Source organism: Salvelinus fontinalis, chromosome 42, assembly GCF_029448725.1.
Source record: "Salvelinus fontinalis isolate EN_2023a chromosome 42, ASM2944872v1, whole genome shotgun sequence".
Lineage (NCBI taxonomy): Eukaryota > Metazoa > Chordata > Actinopteri > Salmoniformes > Salmonidae > Salvelinus > Salvelinus fontinalis.
The window spans coordinates 23,461,747-23,476,225 of NC_074706.1; the positions used below are offsets into that span (position 1 = coordinate 23,461,747).

Consider the following 14,479-nt stretch of genomic DNA (forward strand, 5'->3'; position numbering starts at 1 on the left):
TCAATATTAATTTTATATATATCAATATTTTGCTAAGTGGTGATGGTCTCTACAGAAGGTGTAAACGGTACAGCCAAATGGTTACTTGCATAGTAGCAATATCAGAAATAGATAGTGTCAATATAAATAAAATACACAGTATGTACAAGAACAATATCAGTGATAGACGAGGTAGTTATATGCATACAAATCAGGGGTAAAGTGGCTCAGCAGCAGGATAAAAAAAGATCAGATCTACTACTTACACCACTTCTCCTTCTTGACCCATGTTCCTCTACTTTCTTCACTGCCTCAGCATATGCCAAATTCTGCACTACTCTAAGCCTGGAAACCGCAACCTGCCTCTCTCGCACGGGGACATTTCTGATCCCCAGCCCCATGGGCACCCCTACAATTGACACATACCACTACTTTCCCCAATGCTACACATTCCTTTGTCTCATGCCCTTCTGCACACCTTGGACCCTCCCGCCTACACACTGCTGCCACATGCCCATGAGCTTGACACCTGTAATAACAGAATGTATTCGGCACAAAAGCTCGTACAGGATAACTTATATATCCTAACATCACTTTGTTGGGCAAAGACTCAACATCAACTCAAAAGAATAGACAATGACTTCTATTTAACCACTCTCGCCACCCTGTCTGCGTCGCACTTGTAAAGCAGCTGCTTCGTCTTGATATTTTTCTTTATCAAAAGCTACCGCGACGCTTTTCCATTTAAAAAAAACACGCCTCTCTTTGTCCCGGATTCGCTCAGACCCTGTGAGCTGTTTGAAAATACCGCCTGAAATCTCTGCCTGTTTTGGTGGGATGGAGTTTTGGCCTTCCATGGTGACATCACCATGATGTAAATGAATTAATATATTGTTTAATAGAGGCGTTACTACAGACCCACGTTCATTCCTGGGCTAGCTTAGCAAGCAACATTTATCTTGTTCATCAGAGATTAGGTTTTTGGAAAGAGCTTGACATCGGCAAGTCCTCATCCTGGTAAAGTTGTCAGTTGGACTACTGTCATCACCACTATAGATGGCACGCAACTCAAACAATATCTGGTTATAGCCATCTAGTTTAACACCTGAAAGTTTGTTTGTTAACCAGCCATATTGACGTGATGTTATTAGCTAGCTCTCCAATTTAATGTGGCCCATCAATTAATGTAGCCTATATCATGTCTGTCAGCAGCAATCGTGATTAAACACTCCTATAAACAATGTTGAAAAGGGGATCATGTTAGCTAACTTCCCTAGGTAGGCCTACATTGCTTGGGTCTACTTATATGTTTAGCCAACTGTACAAAGTTTTACATGGAATAATCAGAAATGTGTAGGTCTGACTATTCTCTTCAAGAGGTAATGATATTATGACCAAATAGTTAACATTTATTTAACAATTCCTTGAAAATGGCACAGTTGTAAATGGTTTTAGCAGAGCGGTGTCTCTCCTTGCCCCCCAGCAGGCAAATTGAAAGCTCAATACTTTTTTTCATTGAAAATGACCTAGAAACCAAGAAAGAGTTTCAAACCTCTGCCGATAACAGCTCATTTTCAGTTTTCCTCTACCCACTCAGACCACTGACAGTTCTAGCAAAATTCTTGAGAAATTGTTCTTTGTTTTTAAATTAAAACTGTCAAAAATAATCAATCACAGTAAGGTACCTAATTGTTACCCAGAAATTATTTGATATTTAGATAAAAAATGGCAGCATTGTACCTTTAAAAGAATGTGACAAGTAATTTTGGAATATCAAGTAGAGGTGCAAATGCATTCATTTTTTATATTTTACCCCAGTTATCACAAGACCTGAAGCCTTCATGCCATTTACTGCAAACAGCTTGAGGTCAAGGACTGTTTGTAAAGATCTCAAACCACAAATTAAAGATTTAGATAACTGAGTTCACAAGCTTTTCTTTTTTAAATAACAAACAGTTAAGAGGGACTTGACTTGAGCATGTTTTGCTCGTTGTTCCAGGTAGCCTAGCGGTTAAGAGCGTTGGACCAGTAACCTAAAAGAATCCCCAAGCAGACTAGGAGAAAAAATCTGTCGATGTGCCCTTGAGCAAGGCACTTGACCCTAATTTCTCCTGTAAGTCGCTCTTCCTAAGAGCGTCTGCTGAATCAGTGGTTCCTAAACTGTGGGGCTCAGTCTGTCTGGCTTTCAACATACTTTTGAAAGTTGTAATAGTAGAATGCACAAGGTGAAATCTCTAAATTGTGTAGTGCATCATCAGTATTCCTCTTGTCATGTTAGTCACTGCATACCTTAGACAGCTATTTAGAACTTGTCAGAAATGTCCAGATCAAGTAAGCCATGTCAGCTAACAATTTTTTGCCCATAGATTTTGTAGTAATGTTCGAGTCAATCAAATATCACAAATACATACATATTAGACATGGCAAAATATATAGAATTGCAAGAAACTTAGCTTTAAAGAGGCAAAATGTTCTCTCCGCCAACAAGAGGGGTGTGAACAGTCTGTCATGAACAGTGCTTGTACCCATAGAAATAGATGTGGTAGGTGCGGGATGTTCCCCAATCCTGGGTGGTGGGTGTGGGGGGGGCGGAGTGAAAAAGTTTGGGAACCCCTGTGCTAAATGACTTAAATATAAAAATGTAATGAACAAAGTGACATGGTGACGTAATTCAGTATAAATACAGCCAACTTTGAGTGTGTGAGTTGTGTGGCTGAGTGAGTCAATTGTTGAGTGGCAATGTTTGCAACAATTGGCATAGTTTGCCTTGGAAAAGCGCTTCCCACACGTGGGGCAGGTGTACGTCATAACGATCAGCCTCCCACATTGTGACCCAATGACACTCGAGGAGGTAGAAGCAGGAACCACCATCCTAGTCTTTGAGCTCCCTCCTCAAGCCATTGTTTGGGTGTTGTTGGGATTGTGTTATGTTATGGGCTAGGTTCTCCTTATATGTTCTCATGGTGAATGCCAATTCTGACCCTGTCTGTATTTGTGGGGTAACCTCTCGTGGACAGATTCATGTCTAAACGGCGAGAATCTGTCAATACTTGTGTAGAATTATGTGATTACGAGCAGCAGTAGTTCCTGGTTTGTGGTCTTCGTTGAATAAAAAATAAATCAACATTGGAAATTTGAGAAAATCGATGCTGCTGTAACCATAAGGGTTTGAAACCTAGAAGAAGACAGACGGGAGTGGCGAGAAGAATGTCATGTTGTCCTGCAAAGCATGGTAAGCGTCAAGATAGCTAAAATACAGACAATTGCTAGCTAGCTGTGTTTTACAGCTGTCAGTTTTACACGTAGCTAGATGGATAATGAACTAAACTGCAATTATCGTAAACCATTATTATCTAGCTACCTACGGTGGCTACAGTTGCAAGAAAAAGTATGTGAACCCTTTGGAATTACCTGGATATCTGCATAAATTGGTCAATTTTTTTTTCTGATCTTCCTTTAAGTCACAACAATAAACAGTGTGCTTAAACTAATAACACACAAAATATTGTATTTTTCTTGACTATATTGAATACATAATTTAAACATTCACAGTGTAGGTTGGAAAAAGTATGTGAACCCCTAGGGTAATGACTTCTCCAAAAGATAACTGGAGTCAGCTAACATGGAGTCTAATCAATGAGATGAGATTGAAGATGTTGGTTAGAGCTGCCCTGCAATATAAAACTCACAAAATGTGAGTTTGCTATTCACATGAAGCTGTGCCTGTTATGAACCATGCTTTGAACCATAGAGATCTCAGAAGACCTAAGATAAAGAATTGTTGACTTGCATAAAGCTGGAAAGGGTTACACAAGTATCTCTAAAATCCTTGATGTTCATCAGTCCACAGTAAGACAAAATGTCTATAAATGGAGAAAGTTCAGCACTGTTGCTACTTTCCCTAGGAGTGGCTTTCCTGCAAAGATGACTGCAAGAGCACATTGCATAATGCTCAATGAGGTTAAGAAGAATCCAAGAGTGTCAGCTAAAAGACTTACAGAAATCCCTGGAACATGCTAACATGTCTGTTGACGAGTCTGCAATACGTAAAACACTAAACAAGAATGGTGTTTATGGGAGGACACCACAGAAGAAGCCACTGCTGTCCAAAAAAAAACATTGCTGCACATCTGAAGTTAGCAAAAGAGCACCTGGATGTTCCACAATGCTACTGGCAAAATATTCTGTGGACAGATTAAACTACATTTGAGTTGTTTGGAAGGAACACACAACACTATGTGTTGAGAAAAAAAGGCACAGCACACCAACATCAAAACCTCATCCCAACTAAAGTATGATGGAGGGAGCATCATGGTCTGGGCTGCTTTGCTGCCTCAGGGCCTGGACAGCTTGCTATCATCAACGGAAAAATTAATTCCCATGTTTATCATGACATTTTGTAGGAGAATGTTAGGCTATCTGTCCACCAATTGAAGCTCAACAGAAGTTGGGTGATGCAACAGGACAACGACCCAAAACACAGTAGTAAATCAATAACAGAATGGCTTCAACAGAAGAAAATACGCCTTCTGAAGTGGCCCAGTCAGAGTCCTGACCTCAACCCGATTGAGATGCGGTGGCATGACCTCGAACAGTTCACACCAGACATCCCAAGAATATTTCTGAACTGAAACAGTTTTGTAAAGATGAATGGTCCAAAATTCCTCCTGACCGTTGTGCAGGTCTGATCCGCAACTACAGAAAACGTTTGGTTGAGGTTATTGCTGCCAAAGGAGGGTCAACCAGTTATTAAATCCAAGGGTTCATATACTTTTTCCACCCTGCACTGTGAATGTTTACATGGTGTGTTCAATAAAGACATGAAAACGTATAATCGTTTGTATGTTGTTAGACTAAGCAGACTGTTTGTCTATTGTTGTGACTTAGATAAAGATCAGATCAAATTATGACCAATTTATGCAGAAATCCAGGTTCTGTGAGAAGCCTTGGACCAGATGACGGCAGGCCTTGACTGCTGTGTCAACTCTGAGATGGCCAGGTTCAAATTATGGGAAAAGCACCTAAGCCACAGATCTGGGAACTCTTCAAAAGCCTTGATCATGTTTGTTGCATTGTCTGTGGTTATGCAGACCAGGTCTTTCTTGTTGATCCCCCACTCTTCCAGTCTATTCTCAAAAAACTCCCTGATGTTGTGAGCTGAGTGATCTTCTGGGAAGAACTGTGTTTCCAGGCAGTTTGATTCCAGTTGCCAGTCTGGGGTGAGGTAATGGATAGTGAAGCTGATGTAGGGTTGAGAAACCATGTGCCTTGAGCCAAACTTTTTCCAACATCAGCTTGAAACCTGGTTGTACAGGCTTATGATTTCAGTTTTGGAAAATAATGTTTGTGTTGGCACTCCGTAGGTAGGCACGGCAACCTTCATCGGCCTCAGAAAGCCAGGCCTCGCAACAATTTGAAATGGCATCATGTCCTTTGCAATGTAATATGAAAGGGCTGCGGTGAGGTTTTGAGCATTTTTTGATGTGGGTGCATCAGCAGCCTGCCTTATAAATGCTTGCTCGAGTGTGTGTCACAACTGGAGATGAGGGACCAGTAGCATCACTGGGTTTGCCAGCTGCACGCCCACTCTGTAAACTAGGGAATAGCAAATGTATTATTATTACTAGGGATGCACGATATAGTCGGTGAACATATCGGAATCGGACGATATTAGCTAAAAATGCCAACATCAGTATCAGCCCGATGTCTAGTTTAACACTGATGTGAAAAACCGATGTCAAAGCTGACGTGCACACCTATATAACATACACTACTGTTCAAAAGTTTGGGGTCACTTAGAAATGTCCTTGTTTTTGTAAGGAAAGCACATTTCTTTGTCCATTAAAATAACAAAATTGATCAGAAATACAATGTAGACATTGTTAATGTTGTAAATGACTATTGTAGCTGGAAACTGCTAATTTTTTATGGAATATCTACATAGGCGAACAGAGGCCCATTATCAGCAACCATCACTCCTGTGTTCCAATGGCACGTTGTGTTAGCTAATCCAAGTTTATCATTTTAAAAAGGCTAAATGATCATTAGAAAACCCTTTTGCAATTACGTTAGCACAGCTGAAAACTGTTTTGATTAAAGAAGCAATAAAATTGGCCATCTTTAGACTAGTTGAGTATCTGGAGCATCAGCATTTGTGGGTTCGATTACAGGCTCAAAATGGCCAGAAACAAAGAACATTCTTCTGAAACTCGTCAGTCTATTCTTGTTCTGGAAAATTATGGCTATTCCATGCAAGAAATTGCCAAGAAACAATGCTGTGTACTACTCCCTTCACAGAACAGCGCAAACTGGCTCTAACCAGAATAGAAAGAGGAGGAGAAGGCCCTGGTGCACAACTGAGCAAGAGGACAAGCACATTAGAGTGTCTGAAACGGATTTTGTTTTGACATTTTTTTGCTTCCATGAGCTAGCTAGAGGCGCGCGGGACAACTTTACCAGCATCATAGCATACGTATCAATGAATCATTGTGACATATGAAATACGAGTGATAGTGTAATCAATGTGTAATAACTACGTAAAAATGAATTAAAGCCTTAAATTATTTTGTAACATGCAGTCATGTTCCGGTCCTGATTGGTCAACAAGCTTATTTGACGTGTATCTTTTTTGACATGCCAAGACCCCAACGGCGTTCCATAGAAATCCTGGTTGAGAATGAAACGACTGAACAAATGAACAACGAAACAGCACAGCAAGGTAGTGAAAGAAATAGGTTTGGATTATGTTTTACTGTTAATGGGGACATACGTAAATACCAACAAAATAACTCTTTGGTCAGTGTGATGTGTGTGTAACCTTTAACTGGGCAAGTCAGTTAAGAACAAATTATTATTTACAATGATGGCCTACCCCGGACGACGCTGGGCCAATTGTGCGGCGCCCTATGGGACTCCCAATCATGGCCGGATGTGATACAGCCTGGATTCAAACCAGGGACTGTAGTGACACCTCTTGCACTAAGATGCAGTGCCTTAGAACGCTGCGTCCATATGTGTGTAACTATTTAACTGTAATAGAATGCTTAAAAGGCCGCAAATGTTTTTTATATCGGTTATCGATATCGTTTTTTTGTCAAGGAAAATATCAATATCGCTGCATCACTAGTTGTTACATTATAATTATTATTCACTCACACAGTCTATCATCTTCTGTGTTGCATGAGTATATGCAATGACCCCCATGCACAAGAGTCTTAAGAAGATAGTGACAGTAATTGCAATGAGCCCAACAATTGACAAATACAGGAGCCTTGTATAGGAGTCTATAGTCTTTCTCGTTGGAACACTTTCACAACCAAGTCGACGACTGCCAGATTTTAACTTCACAAAATATGTTGGTTGGGTAACTAAACTACATAACGTGTTATCGTGTGCAATGGGCGAATAGTCTGCAGACACACAAAGTGTTTTTAAAAGAGTAGATAACACTGAAAGCTTCAGTTTACATTATTGACAAGCTATTAGCAAGTTAGACAGACAAACCATGATATTTCCCCCATTCTGAAGTCACCACATCCATGCATTGAGCTAAAAGTTAACTTAGCTTGCATTTGCTATAAAGTAGCACGAAGATGGTGGTCACGAAGATGACTCAAGAGATTTGAAGTGTTGATTTGAAGTTTTTTTGGTTTTGCATGTGCTGCAGATAGGGTGACCATCTTCGATCAAGTTTCCCTCAGCACTCTTGTTAAACTCAAAATACGACCACACTTCAGATTTGGTCCTCTTAGAAGGCTGAAAAATCTCTTGAGCACTGTCACTGACTCCCACCATGTTTTCACACAAAACAAAAAACCCACGTTGCATGCTGCGACTGCGTCAGACTGTTGATAACTTTGGTTGATGCTGGACAGTATTTACCGTGAGTTTTTCAAACCACGGTAATCAAACATGGTTTTAATGATGATTATAATTTGAAACAGTAATACTAACCGTTGGGAATTTTACCATGGTTTATCGTGAAACGGTTACAAGGTAGCATATTAATGAGATCAGACGTGGTGCTATAATATATACTGTTAAGTTCTAAATCAGGCATAGGAAATTCCACTCCTCGTGGGCCTGATTGGTGTCACACTTTTCCCCCATCCCTAGCAAACAAAAGTGTGACACCAATCAGGCCCCCGAGGACTGGAGTTGCCCAGGCCTGTTCTAAATGAACCGAGTAAAAACTCACAGATGATTATTGAAGCTCAAACCAAGTTTATTCACCCAATGGGTCAGACAGCTGAACAGACAAAGACATGTTCCCACCAGAACAAATATATATACCCCAATTTAGGTGAAGTCTCCCCCTTCCCTCTAGACACAACATTATTGCTAGGCAGGAAGTTAAGTGATGTGGGTATAAACGGTTCCTTCTCCCTTAATGTGACCTGACCTGTCCCGGCCCCCATTCATCACTAAACCACAGCTCTCCCCCCTTATCAGTGCCCGCAACCATGTGATTGCCTTTCCCTTACTCAGTAACATTCCAATCCCCTGGCTCATATTCATCCTTAATTGACTCCACCATATACATTCCTCCTACAGATAACCATTAACTTCTCCATTCCATAGGATACCTGATGATCAACAATATTTCAAGTTTAGAAGTCAGAAGCCATCAATACCGAACAAAAATATGAAAACGAATCATGCAGCAATTTCAAAGATGTTACTCAGTTACAGTTCATATAAGGAAATCAGTCAATTGAAATAAATTCATTAGACCCTAATCTATGGATTTCACATGACTGTGAATACAGATATGCATCCGTTAGGTCACAGATACCTTAAAAAAAAGGTAGGGGAGTGTGTCAGAAAACCAGTCAGTATCTGGTGTGACCACCATTTGCCTCATGCAGCACAATACATCTTCTTCGCATAGAGTTGATCAGGCTGTTGATTGTGGCCTGTGGAATGTTGTCCCACTCCTCGTCAATGGCTGTGCGAAGTTGCTGGATATTGACGAGAACTGGAACACTCTGTTGTACACGTCGATGCAGAGCATCCCAAACATGATCAATGGGTGACATGTAGAGTGAGTATGCAGGCCATGGAAGAACTGAGACATTTTCAGCTTCCAGGCATTGTGTCCAGATCCTTGCGATGAATGTCACGACAATGGGCCTCAGGATCTCGTCACGGTATCTCTGTGCATTCAAATTGCTCATCGATAAAATGCAATTGTATTCGTTGTCTGTTGATTATGCCTGCCTATACCACAACCCCACCATGGGGGACTCTGTTCACAACGTTGACATCAGCAAACGGCTCACCCACACTAAGCCATACACGCTTGTCTGTCATCTGCCCGTTTGAAACTAGGATTCATCCATGAAGACCACACTTCTCCAGCGTGTCAGTGGCCATTGAAGGTGAGCATTTGCACACTGAAGTCAGTTACTATGCCGAACTGCAGTCAGGTCAAGACCCTGGTGAGGATGACAAGCACGCAGATGCGCTTCCCTGAGATGGTTTCTGACAGTTGGTGTAAAATAAATTCTTCAGTTGTGTAAACCCACAGTTCCATCAGATGGTGCTCTTCCTCCTGGGGAAGGCCTGCCCGCTCCATCACGGTTGAACACTACACGGTGTCCCTCTCCCACAGTGCAAAGAGCCTTGGCGTGACCCTGGACAACACTATGTCATTCTCTGCAAACATCAAAGCAGTGACTCGCTCCTGCAGGTTCATGCTCTACAACATCCGTAAAGTACGACCCTTCGGCGCAGGTCCTAGGAACTTGTCATCTCCCGTCTAGACTACTTCAACTCACTGTTGGCTGGGCTCCCTGTTTGTGCTAACAAACCCCTGCAACCCGCCTGGTGTTCAACCCTTCCAAGGTCTTCCATGTCGCACCGCTACTCTGCACACTCAGCTGGCTCCCAGTCGAAGCTCACATCCACTACAAGACCATGGTGCTTGCCTTCAGAGCAGGAAGGGGCGCTGACCCTCTCTCCCTTCATGCTATGCTCAAACCATACACCCCTACCCAAGCACTCAGTGCTACCACCACTGGTATCTTGGCCCTCCCACCCTTCCCAGACCAAGCTGTTCCCTGTCCTTGCACCGCAATGGTGGAACCAGCTTCCTTCCCCATGAGTCCCTGCCCATTTTCTGAAAAAATCTGAAGCCTGACCTTTTCAAAGAGTATCTTAAATGAATCTCACGCTGCCTCCTACCCACCCATACAACAGGCAACAAAAAAAGCACCGACTCTGCTGATAACTATTTTGTGGGAAAATGTACTTGCTACGACTGTGTTATGTGGTTGTCTCACCCAGCTTTCTTAATGCAGTAATTGTAAGACGGTCTGGATAAGAGCGCCTGCTAAATGACAAAAATGTCAATGTAAAATCTCAACTAAAAATCTGCATCAACAGCATTCATTTTCTCATAAAAAATGTATTGGGGAAAAGAATGTAGTTCAATGGAAGCATGGAAAGAGGCATTTGTGAACATCATATAGCTTAAACAGAACAAACATTATGTAAGAGCCATTTTAGGCTTATATATGCCTTATATCAAACAATGTCTGTATGCAATATTCTACCCAGGAATATTCAACACAGATCTGTTACTCTCATTATTCCAAATGCATCTGGGGATCTTTAATGCAGACAATGAAAATTAATCTGTCTTCTATGCAGGGTTTGATCGAAAAGTCAGAAGCTATCGAGTGGAATGGGTACTTTCTATGTTATAAAGTGGAATGTTTTTTCTGCTGGTGTATCCGGAGGTAGCTCCTCTCTGAGAACCTCTTCCCGCAGTGCGTACAGGCAAACGGCCTCTCTCCCATGTGGACCGTCAGGTGCATCTTCAGCTGGTTCTGGTGGGTGAAGCTCTTCTCACACTGAGGGCAGCTGTAGGATTTGTCCCCTGTGTGGACCCTTTGGTGCCTTTTCAGGCTGAAAGAGTGGGAGAAACACATATGACACTGGGTACAGCTGAAGGGTTTCTCTCCTGTGTGGACCCTCTGGTGCCTCTTCAGGCTGCCAGCCTCAGCGAAGCGCATGTGACACTGGGTACAGCTGAATGGTTTCACCCCTGTGTGGACTCTCTGGTGGATCTCCACCTTCTGGGGGCAGCTGAAGCCTTTGTTACAGAACATGCAGAGGAACCGCTTCTCTTTACTATTGCCTGATGTGGCTCCCTGTCCCTGAGCCTGGGCTCTAGCCCTGTCGTTTGAGTTCAATACCTGATCGAAAAGGACCTGGCTGTGTGAATCAGAAGGCCTCATTGACGTGGACACTGGGTTGCGATCCCTGAAAGCATGTGGAGGGGAGTGGGTGGTGACATTTTGATTTGTCTCTAAGTTCTCCGTGTAATCTAAGAAATCTCTGCCTTGTGAGTGTCCTAAGTGAGTCTCATCTGCACTCCATGTCAGAGGAGCGTTGCCCTCCACTTTCACCTCATCTACCACTATAACCTCCCCTTTCTTATCTAGGCACCCTTCAGAGTATACACTACTACTGTACCGATTCCAGTCTCCTCTAGATAGATCAGTCTGTGTCTCTAAACCCAAGGGCATGTTGCAAGGGTCCATCTCTGTAGCGTAAGAACAAGATGAATCACCACCAGTGTCTAATGTGTCACCATCATCATCTCCTTGGGAATTAACCGTCCCCTCGCTCTGGTGAAATACCGGTAAATACTCTGAGCCAGGAGCAGGAGGACAGCCCAGTCGCTCAAGCCCCACTGGGTCTGATCTGTGGTCAGATCCTGTGTGTAAGAGCCTGTAAGGTACAGTTAAAGTCTCTGTGTCTGTCTCTGACTTGAGGACGGCGTTCGGCGTTCCACTGACCTCCGTGATGCTGCTTCGGATCCTGGGCGGCGCTGGAGCGATGGTAGGGTCTCCAGTCTGGATGTTTCTGCTGTGCCGTGGGTCCTCCTCTCCTTCAGACGTCTCCTGCTTGAGCCCAGGACCTGCAGCCTCTGCATCTGCAGACTGACACAAGAAGAGAGGAGGTTATTACCGGTACATGAGTTGAATTGGATAACAATGTCATAGGGAAGTCTCACAAGCTCCCCTATGTCAGACATATTAGTCCATGTAAGCAAGTGAATAGCTGAGGCGAGCCCTTCTGAAATAAATGCTGCACATTTGATTTACAAACGATCTCCTTTTTAATGCAACACAATTACACTAACCTCTATCATGATAACGTGTCTGGTTGAGGTTCCACTCCCCTCATCTATAGCTATGGGTTGGTCATCTCTCCACGCGTTGTGTCCCGCTGGCTTCACAATACTCCTGTGGCCTCCAGTGAGATGTCCTTCACCTGAGAGTGATTGGGGGAAAAGAGGTGGTTAGGTTAGGTACTGTTACTGTTCAACAGTATATATTGTACACTATTGACACTGTATAGAATTGGAAAGGATGTTAGGTAACACTTCGTATAACTTCTTTATATACTATTTGTTTTCAATTAGTAAATGATAGAAAATGCAGTAAATCAAAAATCTGGTTAGAATATGAAAGTGTCTTTGTGCTAGATCGATAATTAGGTAGGTAGATAGTAATAAGGGCAATTAATGTATAGTGTCCAAAAACTGACCAAGAAAAAAAAAATCTGACCAATTCTGGTTAACCATATGTGTGTAACAAATCTAGTGACACATGCACAAAGTGGAACGGCCTTCTGCTAATTGTACCTCTTGCCATTCCTCTGTGTCCATCGAGAATATTGACACTACTGGGAGGACTGGTGAGGACGCGCTCTCGCCTTGTCCTCTCTGCGCGCTCCCGTGCCATCTTCAGTTCGAGAAGCTGTAGTTTCCTCCGCAATCCCCTGTTTTCTTTCTGGCTTTGAGAAATTTCCAAACGAAACACTACATAGTCGTCGTCTACGAGTTTACAGATCTCTGCCACGGCGGCATTCGCTAGCACCTCCATAATGGAGGCTATTTGAGTGTGAGAAACCACACAGTTAGCCATTGTTAGCTAACGTTAACTGCTATATAGCTTAGTTACCTAGATAACATCTATCAACCAAGTCCTGTCTCCAACACGAATTAATGACTACCCGGAGCAGGTATGTGATGCTGTGCAGTTAAATTAGTAATTTTGAGTTCTGTGGTGTTAATATCTAAATAAAAACGCTATCGTGGAAATTGTTCTTGGTCATGTTCACTTCCATTTACTTCTTCTTTACATTTCTATTGGCGAATCGCAACCAACTGAAAGGTGCATATACCGCCACCTACTGTAGTGGAGTGTGAGGACGGTCACTGTCTCCCTACTACTATTCTATAACTAACCCTGAATTTCTAATAAAATAAAATAAATTCCCTACAAACCTCACTGCCTCCCTCCAAAAAAATACCACCGAATCCCCATCTCAGATATACCTCTCTAACCCTATCAAATAAACTCTCCCTTTCTACATAATTTCACATAATAATACATGTTCAACCGTTCTCTACCATACACCCATTCCAGTACCATGTTTCCCTATTAATTTCAAAGAAGTATTTAATCCCGTATGCCCCAATCTCATTCTGCACAACATAACTTCCTCCCTTATGTTCCAATTACAAGACACTATCTTCTTGTCTCAGACCAACTCTCGTTATCGCTCTGAACAATCTTCTTGACCCTAACCAGTCAGGCTTCTAGACAGATCACTCAACCGAGACTGCTCTCCTCTGTGTCACGGAGGCTCTCCTCACTGCTCTCCTCTGTTCTCATCCTCCTATATCTATCCTCTGCGTTCGACACTGAACCATCGGATCCTCCTCTCCACCCTCTAAGGGCTGGGCTTCTCAGTCTCTGTATACTCTTGGAATGCATCCTACCTGGCAGGCCACTCTTGCCAGGTGACGTGGAGAGGATCTGTGTCTGCACCATATACTCTCATTACTGGTGTACCCCACTGCTCGGTTCTAGGCCCTCTTTATACACCAAATCACTCGTCTCCGTCATATTCTCACATGGTCTCTCCTATCATTGCTATGCGGATAACACTAAACTACTTTTCTCCTTCCCCCCCTTCTGACACCCAGGTGGCAGCACGCATCTCTGCTTGCCTAGCAGAAATCTCCGCTTGGATGTTGGCTCACCTCAAGCTCAACAAGACAGAGCTGTTCTTCCTCCCAGGGAAGGCCTGCCGTCTTCAAGTTCTCTCCATCATGGTTGACCACTCCACATTGTCTCCTTCCCAGAGTGCAAAGAACCCTTTCGTTCTCTGCAAACATTAAAAGCAGTGACTCGCTCCTGCAGGTTCATGCTCTGCAACATCTGTAGAGTATGACCCTACCTCACACAGGAAGCGGCGCAGGTCCTAATCCAGGCACTTGTCATCTCCTGTCTGGACTACTGCAACTCGCTGTTGGCTTGGCTCCCCGCTTGTGACTTCAAATCACTGCAATTTAGCCAGAACGCAGCAACTCGCTCCTCAGCACACTCCACTGGCTTCCAGTCGAAGCTCGCATCCACTACAAGACCATGGTACTTGACTATGGAGCAGGAAGAGGAACTGACATTCCCTACCTTTA

General features: G+C 43.0%; 1 protein-coding gene across 3 annotated transcripts in view; it reads right to left on the reverse strand.

The window, feature by feature from the left end:
* Positions 1-13,167, reverse strand: part of LOC129841198 (zinc finger protein 79-like) — a 70,210-nt gene extending 57,043 nt beyond the window's left edge. The window contains exons 1-3 of one of the 3 annotated variants that reach the window (XM_055909357.1): positions 12,638-13,160; positions 12,134-12,264; positions 8,182-11,930 (exon numbers count right to left, since the gene is read on the reverse strand). In XM_055909357.1, coding sequence (XP_055765332.1) covers positions 10,683-11,930; positions 12,134-12,264; positions 12,638-12,920 — 1,662 coding nt within the window. In that variant the 5' untranslated portion in view covers positions 12,921-13,160 and the 3' untranslated portion in view covers positions 8,182-10,682. Of the gene's footprint in view, positions 1-8,181; positions 11,931-12,133; positions 12,265-12,637 lie in introns of those variants that run through there. The other 2 variants (XM_055909360.1, XM_055909358.1) reach the window with 2 other exon arrangements.
* Between the last annotated feature and the right edge of the window lie 1,312 nt (positions 13,168-14,479).